The 22,007-nt window shown below is 35.0% G+C and overlaps 3 protein-coding genes across 8 annotated transcripts; 1 reads left to right on the plus strand and 2 right to left on the minus strand.

Moving 5' to 3' along the window:
• Positions 1-1,450: 1,450 nt before the first annotated feature.
• Bin1 (histone deacetylase complex subunit SAP18) lies at positions 1,451-3,732 on the minus strand. Of its 3 annotated transcripts, none has more exons than XR_010822582.1 (5): positions 2,840-3,732; positions 2,608-2,714; positions 2,244-2,438; positions 1,872-2,166; positions 1,451-1,781 (listed from the first exon to the last, which is right to left on the minus strand). XR_010822582.1 is itself a non-coding variant. In XM_066726724.1 (5 exons), the coding sequence occupies exons 2-5, from the start codon at positions 2,906-2,908 to the stop codon at positions 2,073-2,075; spliced, it is 465 nt and encodes a 154-aa protein (XP_066582821.1). In that variant the 5' UTR covers positions 2,909-3,289; positions 3,357-3,732; the 3' UTR covers positions 1,451-2,072. The 3 variants fall into 3 exon arrangements, 2 of the variants coding, with proteins under 2 accessions (XP_066582821.1, XP_066582820.1); XM_066726724.1 differs by having other exon boundaries at positions 1,451-2,166; positions 2,840-3,289; positions 3,357-3,732; XM_066726723.1 differs by having other exon boundaries at positions 1,451-2,166.
• A 202-nt stretch (positions 3,733-3,934) lies between these two features.
• LOC136773219 (dual serine/threonine and tyrosine protein kinase-like) lies at positions 3,935-11,525 on the plus strand. 3 transcript variants are annotated; one of them, XR_010822581.1, is made up of 7 exons: positions 3,935-4,481; positions 5,424-5,653; positions 5,720-5,882; positions 5,960-8,383; positions 8,463-8,606; positions 10,452-10,584; positions 11,161-11,525. XR_010822581.1 is itself a non-coding variant. In XM_066726693.1 (6 exons), the coding sequence occupies exons 3-6, from the start codon at positions 5,759-5,761 to the stop codon at positions 10,484-10,486; spliced, it is 2,727 nt and encodes a 908-aa protein (XP_066582790.1). In that variant the 5' UTR covers positions 3,935-4,481; positions 5,424-5,653; positions 5,720-5,758; the 3' UTR covers positions 10,487-10,637. The 3 variants fall into 3 exon arrangements, 2 of the variants coding, with proteins under 2 accessions (XP_066582790.1, XP_066582789.1); XM_066726693.1 differs by lacking the exon at positions 11,161-11,525 and having other exon boundaries at positions 10,452-10,637; XM_066726692.1 differs by lacking the exons at positions 10,452-10,584; positions 11,161-11,525 and having other exon boundaries at positions 8,463-9,521.
• Positions 10,586-11,195, minus strand: LOC136773230 (COMM domain-containing protein 7-like). Of its 2 annotated transcripts, XM_066726726.1 has the most exons (3): positions 11,062-11,195; positions 10,905-10,976; positions 10,586-10,826 (listed from the first exon to the last, which is right to left on the minus strand). In XM_066726726.1, the coding sequence occupies exons 2-3, from the start codon at positions 10,951-10,953 to the stop codon at positions 10,651-10,653; spliced, it is 225 nt and encodes a 74-aa protein (XP_066582823.1). In that variant the 5' UTR covers positions 10,954-10,976; positions 11,062-11,195; the 3' UTR covers positions 10,586-10,650. The 2 variants fall into 2 exon arrangements, with proteins under 2 accessions (XP_066582823.1, XP_066582822.1); XM_066726725.1 differs by having other exon boundaries at positions 10,905-11,171.
• Positions 11,526-22,007: the final 10,482 nt, after the last annotated feature.

The following is a 22,007-nucleotide window of genomic DNA, read 5'->3' on the forward strand; positions in this document are numbered from 1 at the left end:
GCGCTTTGCTATAATTAAAGTGGAAGTATCTTTAAAATAGCCGCAAGGTGATTGCGTTAAGAGCCCCCGACTGTCCCGCAATTTTCATGTACCACTTTTTTAAGAAGCTACGCCAAAATTTTAATAGTTCATATGATCACAAAATAACATTTCATTCATTCTTTCAAACATATAATCATCGCAATTGTGCAAATGTCCTGTATATTAAAATATTAGAATAACTTTTTGTCCCGAGTAATGTGGCAACTTTTAAATTTGATCAATAAATTAATTCATTTCGTATGAACAATACACGATGCACGATTTTGCCACGAATAATCATCTTTTGTTTTTTTTTTCTTTTCTTTAAAATGTACCAAACGACATAAAATATTCCTTAATTATCAAGATTGTGCATTTTTTATTGTGTAAAAATATTTTTAATTTTTTCAATGGTACGTTTTATATAGCTCAAATCTTCCTATCTCACATATCACTGTCAAAATTTGGCCTTTGATTATTCCTATAGAGTTGTGGCTTACCATGTGTAAAAAAAGCCAAGCTTTGTAGCATTTTGTATGAAAAATTGATATTTAAAGTAGAAGGAATAATCGCTGGACAATTAATTCCTTACTAAACATGTCCATTAGCATTTGCTCTTTTAGATTCACTCGAAATTTTGGTTAAAATTAAACATGGCAATCGAAAGAGAGCTGAAGTATGAATTAAACGAATTTGCATTTTAACATATTATTACATAGGCAATAATATATACGCGAATTGAAAGTGGAAAGCCTACACTATTTTGTAACTGTAACGAGTATTGGCAGTTTTTTAAAGAAATGAATTGAACCCCTTTATTCATAGAGGGTCACTCGAGTAAAATCTATCTTGACACATCCACAGTCTACGTTGCGGATGCTGTAGATATCAAAGCTCCTTTGATGCTCAAATGACGTCTGTGAATTCGTCTGTTATCGCATTCGTTTTTTTTTCACTACACATATATACTTGCAATAAAAACAAATTACAATAAATTCCATCATAATATTATGCAAAGTGTGTATAAATTTCTATTTAGTCACTGCACACTGAGACGTTTTCTTTATATTTCTATGTAAACAAAGGGAATTTAAAAAATCGACTGTAGCTGGAGGATTAAAATTAATATTGAATATAAATAACAATCGATTAGCCAAGTATTTCTTCAACTTTTAACTATTAATAGAGCTATTTTGTAGTTCCTGGTAAAATAAGAATAAATAAGTTGTGGCGATAACGGTATATGTTAAAGGTTATTGCTTTGTTTTTAGATAAAATAATGTTTGAGATTGTTCAAAAAGAGAATGTAATAATTGCAGATTTTTCCAAGTATCGTCATATAACCCTCTCTAGGTCACTATTTTGAATTTTTTGAAAATTCCAAGTAGATATCAAAGAGCAAGTGTAAATAAATCTATTAAACATGAAATTGATTATCTATCAATTTCTTATTTTAAATATCGACTTTTACAAAAAAAATTTCATACAAAATTTGGATTTCATTTATACATAATAAGCTATAACGCTTCAAGGATATTTAAAAGAAATATTTATACAGTGGTAGCTGAAAGAAGAGGTTTCAATGAGAAAAGATGTAATGTTTAGATATTTTTACAACATGTTTACATTAAAAATTGTGGCCCCAAATCTGGAGAAAAATGTTACATCTTTTGATACTTAAAGGGTTAATAAGAATATAAATTTAAGGATTACAATAATTATCATGGCAATCATTTGATTTGCACATATAGGGTGACCTTCTGCAATTTTGAAAAATGGTATAGTGACTAATGATAAGAACAGAAGCTACTTTATCGATGTACAGAAACAACAAGCGGTCAGTTAGTTACCTTTCATTCTTGCTAATGGTAATACAGTGCCCTGCAGCCTTATGACTATCCAAAATAAAATAAACTGTTAAATCATAAACATATTTATATCTTCTTCAAAAAATCTCGACGGTTTGCACAAAGAGCTTGCTTATTAAGTTTTTTTGGCTGAATTATGGAAGGTTCGTAATACACATTATTGTTAATTCAATTCTTAAATTATTAATACTGTCTTAGTCCTCCACGTCTGATGGCAGGTTGCATCATTCTATTAGGAGGTGTTATAGAAATGTCTAAATAATCTCCTATTGTGAATCTGAAATATTGAATAAAAATATTGTTAAACAATTCTGTAGTACAGAACTGTTAAGAAGATAATCATTTTTAACAAACCTTGCTTGTGCCAAGGTTTTATTGTCATCGGCTCCTTTTTGACCAGAGCAAGTGACACCGATTTCTCTCATCCTGTAACCTGAATTACGAAGTTCTGGTGTTACAAGAGAGAAGTCAAAATATGTTCCTTTACTCCTTGCATCAGGATTTACTTCCTTAACAAGGCCAGTAATTTCTCGTAAAGTAGCATCCATCCTATAGAAAAAAGTAGTACACATAATGAATAACACTAGCAATACCATATTAAATCATTTACATTTTTCAGGTTTAAAATTATCCTATGAAGCTCTCTTTGTAGAATAGCAGTATAATATCACCAATATAAAATAGTATAATTGATAAAATAAAAGCTTTTCAATATTACCATGTATATATTTGTAGTTCATTAGAGGGAACGTTCCCTCTACTATATTCCATAATATTATGATGCCTGCCATTACTGCAAAACACGCGTAACAGTAATGGACAAGTCTACAAAATTAAAAAAACATTTGGTAAATACAAATTATCAGTTTTCAAAAAAACCAAATTTATCAGTCCATTCATGAAATATAATATTAAATTTCTAAAAATATAAGTATTTTTGTGGTTTATACTTTTTCTCTATCTACCGGCTTTTCCGGTATTTGCTTCTCGTCAACAACCAACGATGCCAAGTCCGCCATTTTGAATTACAATTCACAAAAGATTGCTCACAGTATTGACACTAAATTTTCAACTCTTTTTCTTCCTTTATCGCTGAATTCTGTTGCAGTAAACGGCTTTTCACTAAATGAAAATTTGTTTCTTTTCCCACTTGTATAAAATAAGATTTGTGTCGTGAGCGCCAGAGTGAGTACGCAGTGGAGAAACGTGAAACTAACCTTAACTAGCTCTGAGACACTCTGAGTTACCTCTTTAAACTCCTTAAAATATGGCTTAAAATATGGGAAGCGGAGCGTAGGGAGAGTTTTTGGACAGTTTTGGTGGGAGTTGCCGCCGACAATGTCGACCTTTCACTGTCACTCCCGTGTATTAACTACTGTGCATTACAGATTCTCCTCTATCTAGTAAGAGTAAATAATAGTATATATTTAATATAACCAGAGAGCAAAAGAATTTTAACAGACGGACCGTTTAGGAAGCCTTTTTACATAATTGCCAAAATTTTTGCGAGTTTTTTAACAAAATATAGACATTACAAATATACACCTAATAAAAAACACTAAAAAAAATATGTTAGTCGAATTCGATATAAGCCGCCTGATAATTTAGGAAGATACGTTATCGCTGGCTGACCGGATTTTCGATCTGCTGTAAAGTCGGTATTGGGGATTCCGCGGGATCCCTTCTATACTGAGTTACAGAGTAGTGAGTACATACCGACTAGTACCGACATAATATGTAGAGCGAAAACCCGTGTCAACGGTACGGTATTATTTGAAGACTAATTTTAAATTTATCCTAGCATTTGTGTAACGACGTCGCAATTACCTTTTCTAGAAAAAAAGTCGTATTTTCGAAAAAATTAAGAAGAAAATTTTATCATAAAAGCACATTTAGGGTGAACCCTACCAAGTCGGGTTAACTTAACCCAGAGTTAAAGTGGTATAGTTCCCGTTACATTAACTATACCACTTTAACTCTGGGTTAAGTCAACCCGACTTGGTAGGGTTCACCCTTATTGAAACATTTTTTTTTCGTTTTTTCAATAATATGACTGCTTGATTGGAAATAGATGTTCGTAATGTCACCAAAATGTTACGATAGGTTTAAAATCAGTCGTAAAATTATACTGTACCGTTTACTTGAGAGACGCGTTTTTGGCATTTTCACTCTGCAATTTATCATGTCGGTAGGAGAAATTTTCTCATACTTCGTTCGCTCCATTATCGGTAGTCGCGTATCTTTTCTCCTTCTCTCTATCAATCGCTTTGTCTCTCTCCCTCTACTGTTACTTTTTGCTACATAACCGTATCTTCAAAAATGGTGGAAGCACGACAACACGACGATCAGAGAGAACGAGCTGTGCCTGTATAGTGTATGTCACTGTAGGTAGTGAAGGTTAGGTTACTCAGTTACTGTTGTGCTCACTGCTCAGTCAGTGCTGTGCAGGCAGTGTGCTTGCTGTAACGAGAAACTAGGTATTATGTAGAATTGAATGTGCTGACTACTATCTAATTTTTGCCAAATAATTAGATTTGACATGTGAAATCTGCAATGATTACCAAATGTTATTTACGAAGTCGTCAGATCTCGGTAAGTAATTCTATAAACAGAAGTGTAAAATGTTTTAAAATAATTGTAAATATAACGAATTGTAACGGAAAAATATTGGTATACTTATTACATATACAATCTATTTATAAATGGTACCGTATTTATCTTATCTTTGAAAAATTAGTTTTCCTCATTTAGAGCACTGTCGATATTTCAAAATAAATGCAATGATAAATGACGCCTCATAGTATTCTTTTGGATTCTTTCCGTCACTGTAACGAACGAGACTTGAAAATCTCCCAATCAACAGTTTTGGCGAAAACGATATAAAATAATAAATTTAATGGTCAAGATGAAATATAGTTTTTCAGAATGTCAGTTAATTTTATCAGTACAAATAGAAGAAAACTTGTTTATACCTTATTATAGTATATCCTTTTTTCATTCTTAATCTTAATTATACAAGAATTGCAAAGTACCCTAAACATTTATGCGCGCATTTGTGTTCGTATTGTGGGTGAATGATGCACGAAGCTTATCTTAAAATACTTTCTTTCGTCTCTTAAGTTCTGATATACATATAATACGTAAATACAATGAATTGATAGCATAAACCCTCTTCATAATACCAGTTAAACTATTCGAAGTGGACGTCTCAGTTTCAATTTAATCTGTTCTTCGCAGCTCTACCAAATGCGACGGATATGCTCGCTCATTATTTTTGTTCCAATGTAATATAACATTTTTAAATCTTTAATCACCATTATAATTTTCATATACTGCATTTGTTTAATTTAATGTCAGAAATAACTTAATGTTTCATTTACCTTAATTAATTAGAATGTTAATTTATTATTGGGTTACTTACGTACATTTTCAAGGAAAACTATTTAACAGTGAATGTGACAATTTGTTATGAGGGATAAGTTTTTTGAAAATATACTATTGAATGTTATTTACATCTAAATATTTTTTTTTCAGTGTTACTGCTTTAAAGAGGAGCTTAACACCTTTGTAAGCAGTGGATCAGCAGTTATTAATGAGTATGAATCATTAGATGGCACTGTTATTACCATTTGAAATTTAGCCAGCATTTGTCGTTTATCATACCATCTATGTTTTATGAAGGAAAAACAATTTTATAATTTGACTAATATAATGTGATTAATTTAATGTTGCGATATAATAATTTTATAAATAAACTAGATTTGGTAAGTAATAAGCCTATTTTAAAGTGTTTAAGAGAATTTTGAAAATAATCTTCTATTTCTTTTAAGACATCCTACACAAATTTAAATTAAATAAATCCATATACAATGGGAAGTACACTACCGCAACAGTTCAGAAAATACAATAGGAATAGATCTCAGCTTCGGCATATTCTTGATGAGACTCAACGTGTTCTAGAAGTTATCAGTCTTGAGAATTTTTTCCCTGGTGGTAAGCTATAAAGAATTGCAGAATATATATATGTATATATAAGAATACTGTTACATTTGTTATTTTTCATTTTACAGAAAATATTCTTGATGAATTATTGCCTCCTTTAACATATGACAGAATAACACATATACTTGGTAATACTCCTGCTATTATAATATTTGGCCAGGACAATATTGCAAAAGCAACATTAGTAAATAACTTACTTTCTGAAAATATTTTACCTGTCTGCAATGGTTCATGGAGATGGATTAAACTTAGCTATGGACAAACAAATCATGTTAGCCTTACACTAAGCTTGGAATATGAAGTTGTTGAAAGACTGTATGCTAATGAAAAACCATGGACCACCTTACCAATTGAAGATTTAACTGCATCTGACACTGACGATCATAATTGCCCGACCATTCTAGAAGTAAAACTTGACCGTAGTATTTTAAAAGATGGTGTGCAGATATTCGTTGTACCAAATCATGATGCTGTTAAATTTATTGCCAAAGGCTCTCTCAATATTTTACCAATATTTTTATATGCACTAGAAGAAAATCCATTATCAGATCAAAATATATCCGAATTAAAAGACTTAAAAGAAACATATCCATATAACCCTATACTTTTTGCTTCCTCTCTAGGGAATATTACAATAAACCAAGTGGATGCTGAATTAACTGAATCTGAGCAGCATAGACTGCAAGGCCAAATTGATCCTATTGACACAAATTCTGACAATATAAATATTGACACAGTAAATTCACTGGGTCGTTCTTGGCTTGACCAATTAACCAATTTAGGTTTTCTCAAAACGGAAGATGCGGTCGAAGTTGATCAAATACCATGGATAGACAAACAGTACATAAATAACAGTGACTTAGTGGATTCGTGCAAAAATTCTGACAAAATCTTAGATTTTATTAACAATTGCTTACAAAGCTATCTTGTTAATGCTAGCTCTTATTTAAATGATGTACATACAATAAGTTTAAGAAAATTTATTCTAAGTGCTTTTGATATGGCTCGTGAAATTCAAATTACTCCAAGAAGAATACAATATGCTCAGCAGAAAGAAAATGAATTATACTCTGGTCTGATGAAAGTTGTTAGTGAGAAGCAAGAAGAGCTGACTGAATTGATACAAAGCAAAATTCAAGAAATGAGAGAGGAAATACAAGATTCAAATGATGATCACTTCCAGTACCTGAGCATTACTACTGACCCTGAAAGAATGAGTTCTACGAGGGAATGGTCAGCAACAATTCGTGCTGCAACAGCTGAGGTGCACAGATTTGTTTTGATGCGTTTAAGTGAAAAAGTAGCAAAACAGCTTGTAAATTCTGTCAATTGTCTTCGGGAAACATTTGTTGGAACACTACAACGTTGCTTACTTAGCTTAGAAAGAATTTATGAGCAGGATAACAGCTTATTAGCAAGTGATGCTCTGAAACAAATCCTGTCTGCTGCTTACAATGTAGAACTGCACAATTCTTCACCATCTCTTGTTCATACATTTCTAGAAAGATTGCGACAATTATTCAAATCCTTGCCAATACCGTGGTCGCCAACTCCAACCTTAGATGCAGCATGGAGAAAGAAAATAACATTGGATATCCTCAACTCTTTGTCAGCTGCGAGATTAGCCAAAGCTATCTCGATGCAATTTAGAGATAAAGTTAAGTCGTCCCACGACACATTTTTATCAGCTCTAAGATCTCTAGAGAATCATTACTCGGGAAAATTAGAAAGAACAGAAGAGCAAAGAATAGCGATACGAAAATTCCATGCTCCTAAATTAGCCAAATTAGCATTAGAGTCTACGTCTATGACCGATGCAATTCGGTATGGGATACCTCAGTACGGTAAAGAAATAGGACGCGGTCAGTATGGTGTTGTATTTGCTTGCGAAAGCTGGGGGGGTGCACCGGGTCCGTGTGCAGTAAAATCTGTGGTGCCACCTGATGAACGACATTGGAATGACCTTGCCATGGAATTTTATTATACAAGATCAATTCCTGATCATAAACGGATTGTAAAACTAAGGGGATCTGTAATTGATCAGTCGTATGGTGGGGGATGTGGTGTCGGTGCTGCAGTTTTACTAATTACAGATCGCATGACTAGGGACTTGTATTGTGGGATCCGTAATGGATTGACTTGGCTCGAACGTATACAGATAGCAATCGATGTTTTAGAGGGAATACGGTATCTACATTCTCAAGGGCTTGTTCATAGAGATATCAAGCTAAAAAATGTGTTACTTGATACTGAGAATAGAGCTAAACTCACCGATCTTGGATTTTGCATAACCGAAGCAATGATGTCCGGTAGCATTGTCGGAACTCCAGTTCATATGGCACCTGAACTTTTAACTGGGCACTATGATAGTACAGTTGATATATATGCATTTGGAATTCTTTTTTGGTACATATGTGCTGGACATGTAAGACTACCAAATAATTTTGAGCAATTCCATAACAAGGAGCAATTATGGAGTTATGTGAGAAAAGGTATTTTTTTATTATTCTGTTTTATAAATTTCTGTTAACATAAATTTTATAGTAATTTTAACAATTGTTTAATTGCTAGGCCTTAGACCAGAGAGACTACCTTACTCTGATGAAGAATGCTGGAAATTAATGGAACAATGCTGGGCAGAAGAGCCTGCGAAACGTCCATTACTCGGTGCAATCCTTCCGGTCCTAGAGTCCATACAGCGGAAAGCTGAACGAGGCAAGTGCTTACAACAACTGAATGCTACATCACTGAAGCTACAAGAATGCTCTACATCTGAATCTAAAAATCCTGCTTTAGCATTAGCAGAACCTCATAATCAAAGAGGTGCTGCCATTAGTCCGCTTCTCACTAGACGTAGGGCTCTTAGAGCTGTGAAACATCCTGTCCTTCACATGACTAATTTGTTTCAAGCTAGTGTCTGTTCTAATCTTTATATTCAAATGAGAGAATTTTGAATGTACACTTTTAACTTTTCTGTGTATTTCTTTACTTTCCACATTTCTATGCTCTGTTCACCTTGTGGCTATATAACAATAAATAAATTAGTCACATCATTTTTATACTGTGCGCATCTATAAGGAAACTTATTAAGATTTATTGCACCAACTAAATTTTCTCGTAGTATTTTTGATACAGTATTAATTTTTCTTTTACCAAAGACATGAGCATTTTAAAAAGTCTACTCTTCTACAGTTTATCATTATTATTATGTCTAATTTTATCATCTTAAGCACGCGATAGAAAAGCTAACAATTTGTACACAAATCAATTTTTATCAACCATACACTGGTTAATGTGTACACATTTTTATTGACTAATACAGTTTTCTGCAAAAGAAAAATGAAATTTACACAAAATGGTGTTTACTATATTATTATGATCAATTTAGATATATCGCGACAAATTGCGGGATAAAACTGTTTGAATATAAGTTGTCCTTTGTTTGAAACACCTACCACACAATTACTATATCTAAAGTTTTTCTCTATCGAACAGAGATAATTTCATTCAAATGAGCTGACATATAATTTTATACTCTATGACTCAATATTACTTAATGGGGAATAAAAATGCATCATACAAAAGTGTATATTCACAAAGAAAACAAATAAATTTTGATTGTTTGTTATATTTAGTCTACATTGTTCTTTTGCCTTTCTAATATCCAATAAATACAAGAATAATATATTTGCTTAAAAGACAAATTATTCTGGATGTAAAATGTTAAATTTTAGTAAACTGTTTTTTATTTGTATTCCTTTGCATAAGTAGTCCCCATTAACCTACTTAGAAGAAGGTTCAGGGATCTCACACTGACTATTGTAGCCAGCCGGATATGCTTTAAAATTGAAGGAAACAAACTTGTGTTATATAAATGAATATTGAATAATGAAATATTCGAAAGAACTCAGATCAACAGAAACAAAATTTTATTAGTATGTTGGCATCAAAATACAATTTGATGACATATTATTTTTCATTTTCGTACAATCACTTTTTACCACAAAAAATATATTCTTGGATTGATTTTAAATTTGCGAAGAATCATTTTTATTATAAAAGTATACTGCATTAATTTACCATCTGTAAATACCTAATTTTCTTGAAGAAAAGGAAATAAAAATGAACTTTTTTCACTTATTAAATAATTGGTTTCGATAAAACAGATTTATAAGTATATTTACCAGAATTATAAAAATTGATAAAACTGTAAATTGATGCAATATACTTTTAAAATTAAAGTGGCCCCTTAAAATTTAAAATTGGTTAAAAATATTTTTCTTATAGTAAAGAATGATTGTAAAAAAAAAATATATAGATTTTCAAATTGCATGATACATTAATATTTTAAAGAAATATTTTATTTTCTATTAACTTTGTGAGCTATATCTTTGAATATTTAATTATGCAATATTCAATTATACGTTAGCATTTTGTTTCTTTCAAATTTAATAAATGTTTGATTAGTATGTTATGCTCGAACCTTTTAAAACATTAGTTAATAAAGATTAACTTTAACAGTTATCAATTTTTTACATGGTACATTTTCATTATTTCCAGGTGCTGAGTTCTTTGGAAAAAACATGTACGAGTAAAATTGAAGATAAATGCTTCTTAATACTAATCATAGAATAAATTTATTTTTTAAAGATGTTTATGATTGTGCGATTAAAAGAAGAGAGAATGCAGAAAGGTAATATACACACATAAATTTTATTATATAACAAATGAATATAAACAATTTTCTTTGAAACAAAGTTTAAACCAAAATATCAAGATTATTCTTTGCATGCTCTAATTGATGTATGAATTTGTAAAATTCTCCTATCGTCATTTCCAAGAAAGTAGTTTCAATTTTATCATTTTTATTATAATTTATTTTCAATTGTAAAAATGATTTTCCAACATTATCAGATTCATTGCTTGCAGCTGTAACTGAAAGAATTTATTAGATACATTAATAAGTATGGTTAGCTTATAAACAGTTGGGTGGGTAGGTTAGGTTTAGCTTACTTCCAAATCTCCAAGAAACGTCAGTTATTTTACTAATAGTTTTATCCATTTATGGAAAAGATCTTTTGAATACTCAATTAAAATAAATTAAACGGTGAAAGTGTTATCTTCGCCAATCAATTGCTTTAAATGTTTTCTAAAAGAAAGATTCTCTTACCATGTCATATAACGGAAAGACCAGAATATCAGTAGGTTTAAAAATAATTGATTTAAAAATTAATATCCCGTAGAATAAGCTAAATGACTATTTTTGTAGGCTGTCATCGATGACCGCCAATAATTACAAATCACACAATCGATGTAAAAGGACGTAAACGTAAACATCATAAAATTGCAATTTTGCCGCGCATGCGTCGTAAAGATCTAAACGTTATGTAGAGAATATGTACAGTTGGGAATATGCATTTTTTTGTATCAGCCAATAGCTGCGTTTATCATAAGTACTTATTAAACATTTTGTTGTAATATAGACTGTACCATTAATTGTTTTAATATGTATTTACTAAGTTTTTATAAAAAACAACGTATTATATATGTATTTAAGGAAATTTAGAAGAAACTGTTATATTGTGTAATATTATATTTATTATACTATAATAAAATAAATGGTTCAAATTTAAATTTAATCGAATGCTCCTTCCGGCCTCGTATAGCATTAATATTAGCGGGAAGTTAAACCGCGTGAAACGAATCAAACTTTTGTTAAGCATTGTAGTGATTTTTTTTATTTTCATTGGTAAAAAAAGTTATCGACGTTACAAGCAGAGAGTTACCGCCAATAGGTAGAGAATTGCGCTGGTCCAATAAATCCTTACAGCTCCAAGCACGCCCAGTGTGAAAAGGGTGAAGGGAAGGGAGAGAATAACGAAACTGCAAAGGGAAAACTAAAGAGGGGCGGCTCGACAAACGTCGGGAACTAATAAACCGCGCTGTTTGCTCACGGCTGATGCTAGCTTTCCTAGTCGGAAGTAAATTTACGCTCGGAGCTCTATTCGATAGCTATCAAGCTGTTGTATATTTAAGTGCATTTAAAACTTAAATTGCGAAAATATTTATGAAATGGGAGCTGGGCTGGGCGGTCTGGTTAAGCATCGATAATTCGATTATCATTAAAATCTTCTTGCTCTATAGTTACGCCAATCTCGTTACGGATCTACTTTCATTACAAAATCAACACAGTCTATCAAATTTACATTGCAGTTATGCTGTTAATTAATAATATTTCAGACATTACAAAGGGAACTCGTTCAAATTTATCTACTCAAACTCCCAAGTCCCAACTACCATCTATTCGTATTATAGTAGGTATATAATTTTACAAATGGCAGATACTATTACCCGTTACGTGGATCAAAGGGACAAAGATAATTGAAGAGACAAGGAAAGTAGAATGGGTGTGGGAGTATATTAGCATAATATGTACAATATAAAGCTGGGGATTTATGCGTCGAGATATTTTCTTTTCTGCATCAACATTTTTCCAAGCATCGGGGCCTAGGACAAAAGGTATAAATCCAAGTATCTTAGTTATTTTGCCGTTTCAAGAGCGCACGCGCTTATACTTGTACTAGTTGAACACATTGTAACCTTTAATTAAAGTTAGCGCGGTTGTGATATACCTGCGTAAACCTTTAACGACTTTAGATTGCTTGGCAACTTCGTAAGCTTAGTTCGTGCGTATTTGCCAATAGAGATTATTCCTTTGAGTTATCATAATTACTGAGTTGGTACTACATTCGAGCCAGCATGGTATCCTGAATATCTACGTGTCCAATTTGCATGTACAATTTATAAGGAATAATTAAAATTGGTAATAATTAAATATACGTGTGTGTGCCTCGCGAGAGAGCGTACAGGTGCGTATGAAAGAACTTTTAACCCTTTGACAAGCGGACTGTTATATAGAATTGATACGAGTCAGTATAGTATCCATATAAATGACTTTTGAAGCAGTGCTGTGAAGCCAGTCTGGGTCTAAATGGACCCCCCCCCCCCCACTCTGACCTCTCACCTCGTATAACTCTATAGGCTTGGACGTCAAAGTGGGGAGACCGTTTACACCCAGATTGGCTTCACTGTTTTCAAGTTTTTCATCCAGCAAATTCAAACGACGACAAATATATGTGTACTCATAGTATATGCGTTTAGGTAAATGCAATGTATATAGCGTGTCATAGCGGTCGTTCATTAAGATTAATGGGACTTGATGAGAAAACTAGAGGCTATTACCTATCTGTAATATGCATCATTTAAAAATTATTATAGAAAACTCTACGATAATCAAATAGTCTGGCTTCTTATTACATTTAGCGACTTGCAATTTCCGGCCTCTCGTTCATTAATTAAATCATGTTTACCGCGGTCGTAGCAAATGTTTAACGGAAAAAACAGATAAAAAGGGAGAAGAGAGAAAAGTCTGGGCAGATCCGATTAAGCTGTGAGAGAAGTGGCGTCTCGCATTCATAAAATTTCTTCGCAGTGGGGGTGACGGTGGCGGGCGAGCTGGACGGACCCCAGAGGGGAAGGAGGATGCGCAGAGAGGAGGGAGGGAAAAGGGATAAAATGGGAGAGAGTGGGGGGAGGGGGGGGATGATATACAAGGGAGAACAAGAGTTTATTTGGAAACCCTATATATGGCGCGGCAGTTGAGGGGGAAAATTCGTACAAGCGCAAGCGTCTTTAAAAAGTTTTCTTCGAGATACCATCTATTTGTTTTCCCTGTTTTTCCTGTTCGCGCGATTTTTCCACAATATTTCCCTGTTATAGCGTCCCCCCTCTCCCTCTCCCTGCTCGTGTATTCTCGAACGAACGCAGTCTGCACACAAATGCGTGTCATCGTGGAGCTCTAGCGCACCGTCCGTCGCCGCGTCGCCTGGTAATGGTCCGGTCTCGTGCCCCGTGTAATCTTAAACTATGACACACGAGTATAGTATGCCTTTCCATTCTTCACATTTCGCCAGAGGCACAAATTTCTACTTTACTTTAAAAACTTCATCGTGTCCTAGCACCATTATACATTGGCTGCCTCGGCAACGACCTTCTTTACTAACCGTTTTAACGCTAATGCAGGTATCTTGGAATTTCCATTAAGATCTATTTACATAATCGTTTCGAGCGCCAATTCCCCTCAGTCTGACGACTATTTTCCTCAAGCAAAAACAATATTTTACAAATTCCCCTTCGAGGCTCGTGCGGAACAGCGTGTAAACGAAGCCCTCGCGGGATCAGCCAAGGAATTTTCTGTGTTTATTTCAATGATCAGGTAGAGGGCTGCGTGGTACAGCTTCATTTTCACCGAGGAGATTCTCTCTGCTTACGTAACATTAATATTGTTAAATAGTTGTTGGACCTTTGGGATTACGCGAATATTAGGAGATGATATCGGAAAGTGACATATATTGCTTCGAATCTTGAGAGTAATTAGGTATAGGAGGTGCGTCAGTCAAGTGTTGCATGGTAGTGCGCAGTCTTTTTTTCGCAGGGTTCCAGCAACGTGTGTTGTGAGAATTTTGTTGGGCTAGGTAGCCCTTAACTGGGTGGGGCGGTACACGGTGCGCTTGCGTCGCTGGAGAGTCAGGAACGTGTCTCTTGGGCTATCTTTAAAATACCCTGGCTTTATACCACCACCCACGAAATTCGAATCCTCCCTCTCTCTTCCTTTTTCCACCACGTACATACCATGTATAGCATTGTATTTTATGTGGTTGTATCGTGGCCGTGTGTCCACGCGCATACACCAGTCTCGCGTCCGTGACCCGCTTGACTTGTTTCTACTGGCACCCTTACTCCTTTCCGTCTGTGTCCCCTTCTCTCTCTCTCTCTCTCTCTCTCTCTCTCTACTTTCACGGGAGAAGACGTTGAAGCATTCTTTTTTGCTCGTTCACCCCCATCGTCTTATAGTCATTCTATCCATCCCTCTCCCCTACTCAGCCTTTTTCTTACCAATCCAACTGCAAACTGCTCTGTAAAATCTGCACGATCCACATCGTCGGTCTGTCGATGGAAATGAAAAATCTACGTAGGATGAGCTCAAGGCACTGGAATACTGTATTTGCATGGCTTTCAGCCGAGGTATAACACTCTTATTCGAAAAGCTGTCTATCTCTACGTGGAGCACCGAGAATTGTGGTAATTCTGGAAAGCGATACTTTCGACTTTACCACCAAAGCGATAATTTCCTGCATGCTAATCCGCAGTTGTTACATAAATTCATACGAGCGTTATATAATTAAATAGATTTATGATGCTTTCAGTTTATTTTTAATGTTTCAATTAGAGGATTAATGCTGGATCAAATATACCTACAGCTTGGGAGGCCATTAATTCTCTACTTTAATAAAGCATAAAGTTCTTTCAACAGCTCCCCGGGCACGTGCCAGCCGCAACTTGTATCATATACACATACTATATACAGTCATAATCCTGTCACACATATCTTAAGCTACTTTTGTTTCTCCAATTCCATTTGATTAATACTCGTACGATTCTGTCGATGAAAATCCCTCGAGTCGCACAACTATAAAGATATTATCCAAAGGTTATATAATCCTTGAAACAATTATAACGAAAATTCAGTAGAAGGTATACAGTTTATATTCCTCGCGATCAAGTCATTGCCTTTTTTATATTGTTTAATTGCAATCTTACTGAAATATATTGACCAATTTTGTATGCTTCGTACAAGAATATATATATTTAATGAAAATTATGGAAAAGCGTGTAGAGATAGAGCAATAATTTTTGGCTGCTTTCGGATTAGAATATCGACTTTAAAAATGCACGCGATATAAAGTAAAGCGCCACAGATGAAAAGAAAAACGGCATCGCAATGTTTTCATTTCTCGGGGGTAGTGTGCTCTTGCTACTTAAAGGGCTGAAGAAGCAAGTTGGATGAAAACGAGCAGCTTCGTGGTACAAGGTGCGGCAATTTAGAGAAAATTAAACGCGTTCTTCCCTGAATGATCGCGGCCCAAAAACCCTCCATGAGCTCTTCGCGACTCGGCTAACAACTGTTCCAGGGTTTGTTAACCTACAAATGCATAAAACATCATTTTAACGTTTAGAAAAATCTATGTACACCAACCATGAATTTTGATAAATTTATATTAAAATAGATATTCAACAAAGAGTCTCATTTACTTTCGAGTGTGTTTTCTTCGGTTCTCTTTACATGATAATACATATATTACTCTGTTGAATAAATGATAGATCCTCAATTAGAGGACGGTTTACTTTTTACGGGATAGCGAAGGCAAGTAGACTTAAAGAAAAGCAATTGAACCAGGAGCAGTTATAAATAAAGAGAATTATGTAGTGTTTGATAAAAGTAATACGACTTTTTGAATGCTAAAGATGATGAAGTTTTTAGGTGAGTTCAAGAAACTTGGAGCGGTCAACCTACATTAAATTTTTCAGCTTATGATTCTTGTAATTAAAGGCCTTGGAATTCTGGAGTTCTGAGAGAACGCGAGCGTTATGTCGTCGACAGGCAAAGCAAAATGACGAAAGAAGAAGAGTAATAAAAAGTAGACGCGTGGAAAAGTAGCATGGAAGACCGAGCGAGCAACGCTCGCGTATTCTTGGAAAGGAATAAAAATCTTGCCGCATCCCTGTCGTAAACCCCGCTCGAAATGATCTGCCGATTAAACATTAAAGCAGGACAGTGATAGTGGGGGGAAGATAGAACGTCGAGGTAAAAAGAGGATAGAAATGGATTGACCGAGTGGCCAATTGAAGATGGGATTGTAGATGGGAGAGGGGGGGGGGGGGGGAGGGATTGCGCTAATAAGACACTGGATTCTCAAAAGATTCGCTAAATTACCTCGAAATGCTTCAAGTCCAACGAAAGTTTCGAATTTTCCTTCATATTTCGCACAGACTGAATTGAAAATTGAAATAAAACCCCATTGCACGTGGATACTACTTATAAAATACTGTTTTTCTGCCATATTGGATGTAACGAATCGCGTTCGCAGAATTGAATTTCAAACTATGCGTCCGGAAGAGAGCGGAGCGATACTCGAGGCGTTAAATTTTCACTCGCCAAAACTTTCTCAATCGAAATCATTGCTCCAGAATCTTTAGACAAATATTCGTAGAATTTTTCAGCAATTAAAATGTAAAAGTCGAGAGAGATTGATTGTGCTAAATATATTTATAAAATTCAATAAGTCCTCTTTTTCTCGCGTGATTCAACGAATGGGAAGGATTGCACTAATGAAATATAGATATCAGTGAGTTTCAAAGTTCAAATCGACTCTTCTCTAAGAGGAACTTATTACTATCGAGAAGATTCTACTTACTTATCGTGCCAGATGCATTACTCTTGAGGGAGGGTAAAGAAAGAGCGAATAAAACCTTGGAAGAAAAACTGGATATATCAGTCTGGCTTAAAGAATCACCGGGATTTTTTATTTCTCTTTTCGCGCATCAAATAATATCTTATATAGTAATATTATTTTTCGAAGGATGAACCATCAATCGACCCAGTTGTGCTCCTTTTCAACGTCGCTCAACCGATTTTCCGCCACTCGTATTTTACTCGAGAAATAGAGAGAGAGCTTTCATTGACATTTATTATCCCCCTTTCAATTATTATTGTCTCCAATACAGTGTGAAGTCATTTGTAAAAAAATCAATTTTTATTTAACCTTTAGGGGCTCTGTGCTGGAAAGTCAGTATAATATAGTGACGTTGGACAAACTTTTGATAGATTATTCATTTCATATACACGTATATTATTTCTATCGATACATTTGGAAGAAGAAACAAGTGCTATTTAAACGATTAGGCTGATGGCATTTATGCATTAAAATAATAATGGTCTTCTTTTTCAAAATGTGTGTTATATCGATTTAAGTAATATGTTTGGCAAGTAAACTCTATCGGGATGTAACTATATTAGAGTCGTCATAGTGACTTTCCTCCAATAGCCTAAGGGTTAACAAAAACCATTTTTCGGTATGCTGAGATCAAAGTGGCGGCATATTGCTTTTTTTTGCACAATTAAATCCCAAGCAACCTAAATTTTACAGCATATGTTATAATTAAACAGTTTAAGCGTATAATTATAATTTTCTTTACAAACGCGCTCCTTAAGCTTCTTGAATCGACAAAGACAAGTTCGCAGAAGGTGTGAGGCAATCTGGTCAGCTATACTATAGAATGATTTAATTGGAAATTTCTATTGACATGTAAAATCGATGAGAAAAGCTTAACGCGAAACGAGATTATCGCACCTTTACACAGATTAAATCATAATTGATCGTTTTGCATATAAAAAGGCGAATGAATGATTTAATCTCGTACATAATTGGGCTTCTTAGTCTTAACGCTCCATCTTTAAATCTGAAATGGCTTTGAACCGGCACGCGCGAATTACTATAACTGAGATAAGTTAATCTTGACTTTATATATATGGATTTTAACGTTTCATAAGCTTGCACAGACAGATGCTTCAATTAGGAATTCCTTTGATATTCATAACTAGATCATACTATCTCTTGTAAATTCCAATTTTCCCCCTTCCCAGATGGAAGAAAAGCGCTGACTTTGGTTGACTGTGGAAAATACGTTGAATTAAAAGAACGCTAATAAATAACCGGATGTTTGAAAGTCAAATTAGTCCCTTGAGTCCTCATGCAAATGGTCGAAGCCACGATTGGAAAGCTGCGTGCGTTATTTGGCGGTTTTTACAATGATCCCCTTTTTATCGGTGAATCTATCGAACAACTTGGATTAGAAAAGTTTTGTGTGAAAAAGAGACGATTAGCGAACAGCCCCGGCAACCAACAAAAACTTTACGCTGACACTGGCCGTCGCGTACAAAAACATCGGAAATTTGTCAACACGCAGATCAACGATATCTATTTATCCGGTCTCTCGTCTCTCAGCTCACAAATTTTCCCTCCAATGAAACTCCCATGGTCTAATTGAAGAGCTGGTACTGAGTGTCCTACTTTTGCATTAGTTTTTTTTATAAAAAAATCAAAGATTTAATGCTTAATAAGAAATATATATATGTCATTTACGAGAATACAAATACACACTCTTATATGCGTATATTTATAAATATGCTAAGCAAAATAACGCAAAAACATTTCTCCTTTATTTATTTATTAAATTTTCTGAGATTTTACAAGTAATCACAAAAAGTATCTGTTTCGAATAATATGCTATATAATGTAGAAGCTGATGGGGGGACCTGGTCAAATATAGAGAGTCACAGTGGTACAAAGAAAAATAAAATTCCCTGAAAAATTTATTGTGCTTGACGTTGTTACCATGGGGATGAAATGAAATCCTAGAAAATGTTTTAATAGTACAATTATTAAAGGTCTGCGTATAGTTATTAATGGACCAACTTAGTAAAATTTATGTTAAGAGAGCTCGAGAAATTTAGTAAACAGCATAGTAAAAATTGCTTTATTATCAGTAGTTTTTCACCAAGTTTTATTACGTCTCATTAATACGCAGAACAGGATAATTTTTAGTTTTTTTTTTCAACAATAACTTTTACAGGAAATTTCTTTCTTTGTAAAATATAACCCCCTTTGATAAAAAACCTACCGCGCAGATTATTCTTTTCTACGTTTTATTTTGTCTCGTCGATTGTAACGTGATTGAAATTTCTATTTAATATGTGAGTCGTATAGTGATGCATATAGATTGCACTCCTTTTTCCATATAGCTTAATTACAAAGGTAGGTGACTTTGGTTATACAGATCGTAAATTTTTGCAATTTTTTTTTAAACTCTCACAGAACTATCCAATAGTCTCTAATAATGATAAAAGGTCGTACATTCTATGTTCTAGCAGCACTGAAATATTAAATGGAAATTTTAATCACGTTGCAATCAACGAGACAATAAAACGCGAAACAGAATATTCTGCGAGGTGGCTCTTTGGGTTTTTCGTCAAAAGGTGTAAATTTTGGTGTAATTTGTAGGAAGGCAGAGTGAAAAAACGTAGGATTCGAGTAAATTTGGAAACGATCAGTAGCACAAATGGATTGACCTCGGTATATATGTACGTGGTACGCAGAGTTATCAGGAGAGCGCGTTGAAAGAGCGAGCGGCGAGGCTTGTGACTCTCCCTCCCTCCGTAGTTACTTTGCCCCCTCCACCCCTGCCGTATTTTCCCCGGCATTCCCTGGCCTATCCCTGCTTCTCCGGCTTGCTGGACTGGCAGAGTGAGAGAGAGAGAGAGAGAGAGGCGCGCCACCCGGCACCCGCCGCCGCCGCCACCGCCGCCGCAACGCAACCCCTCGAGGAGATCGCGGCGAGAGCAAAGGGCCAAAGCGACCAGTGCAATTCAGGACTCGCTTCGCGTCGAAGCCGCGCAACTTCCCTCGCGCGAGACTTTTTGACGCTTATTCTCGCGCGCCCCTTGCCGTGTGCCAACCCCTTCCCCCTTCCCCCTTCCTCCAACCCCTACGGCCATCTCACTTCGGAAATACCATAAATACACAACGACTCTGCTCTGCTATCCGTACGTTATCCGATGCTATGGATTAACCGTGTCATTGTTACACTGCTCGTTCTATCCTACAAATACTGCTCCAAAATCCACATCGACCTCAATTTTCTTTATCCCGAATAATTGTCACGAAACTCCTAATACTCCAAAGCAAAATTATTTGCTCCTTCCTTTTTGTTCATTCGACTCTTTGTGCATATACATCGACCGGTTACTTCCAGTGATGAACCTCTGGATTAATGCTTGGCTTGTTTTCGACTCGTACCGTTGCTGAATCTGTGAAAAAATTCATTGATATTAGTATCGTTCTAGTCGTCAGTGAGAATAAATGTTAACATTTTTTTTCGTATTCGCATTATGCATTGTTCTTTTCATTTTTTTCACTGTGTACATATATATACAAGCAGGAAATTTATCGTATTTGTTTGGATTTTTTTAATGTTTTATACAAGAACTCTTTGTGTGCTATATATTTATAAAATATAAAGGTCCTTTTAGTTTTCATTTATTTTTTACATGAAAAAGAGCAAGAATTTATTGTCTGGTTGAGTGCTTGTAAAACGACAGTCATAAACAGAATTATTCCTTGTCATTTCTACCCACCGACTGTATACTTTTTCATTGTTGAATATTATTAATGTTTCGTCTTGGAAGTTTGAAGAGGAGAAAGAGAGGGAAAGTTTGGTCTGATAATGTGAGAAGGAAGGGACGATTTTCGAGTCTACTGGATTCTCTTGATATTGGAACGAGTGTTCTCGTTAACGCTCGATAATTAAGAAGCGATCCTGCTTAATGATCCGACAATATTCGTGCCCCTCCTCCATCAGGCTTCAATGTGCATATTTAAAGGGGATCGTGCTTATCCCGGACAAGCGATCGTTCGAGTGCATCGCGATGTCCGACGCTTTTAATATAAGAAAACGAATTAGTCCCTGCATGGCAGTCGAAAATTCTCTTTCGCTCGAACGACGATGCATATATACATGCGGACACGATGCAGGAGAGAGGAACCTCTCTGCATAGTTTCGTAGCAGCTTTTGTGTTGTTAAATATTAGATTCTCCGAGCAGTTATTGGTTACTCGTAACACAATAACTTATTTGTATCTTAACTCATCGAATACTTGAAAGCTCTCGTATTCAATTTTACACGAACCATTCTTCTCCCACTTCCTACCAACAATTCACTCTGCTAGATATGTAAATCGACCCTAAACTTAGCGTAGAGACTCATGCAAATCCCATATTCCTTCGAATGACAGGATTCACTATTTTGCCCCCTCTCTCGTTTACCCTCTTCAATTTCAGTTTTAGCGCTAGATGGGAACAACAAAAGCTCATCCTGTGCATCATTCCCATTGTCCTTGAATTATCTTCTTCCGCAAAACGGTTTTTCATTCTGCCCGTAATACTCTGTTATCATTTCGAAGGCTTATGCTTGCTCGTTTGCGATAGCTCGTATCGGCTGACTGGGCCAAAGATGTAATCGCCATTTGAAATGGCCTGCCACTCGTGCTTTAATGATGCCGCGAGTTTAGACAGATATGTGATAAATTGTTATCGAGCTTTTGTGTGTATCTAGTTTCCGTTACGTTCAATAATCTTTCCTCCTTCTTCATTGACTTTC

Source organism: Prorops nasuta, unplaced genomic scaffold (genome assembly GCF_024137725.1).
Source record: "Prorops nasuta isolate Cenicafe-Biocafe unplaced genomic scaffold, Cenicafe_Pnas_1.2 PNAS00005, whole genome shotgun sequence".
Classification (NCBI taxonomy): domain Eukaryota; kingdom Metazoa; phylum Arthropoda; class Insecta; order Hymenoptera; family Bethylidae; genus Prorops; species Prorops nasuta.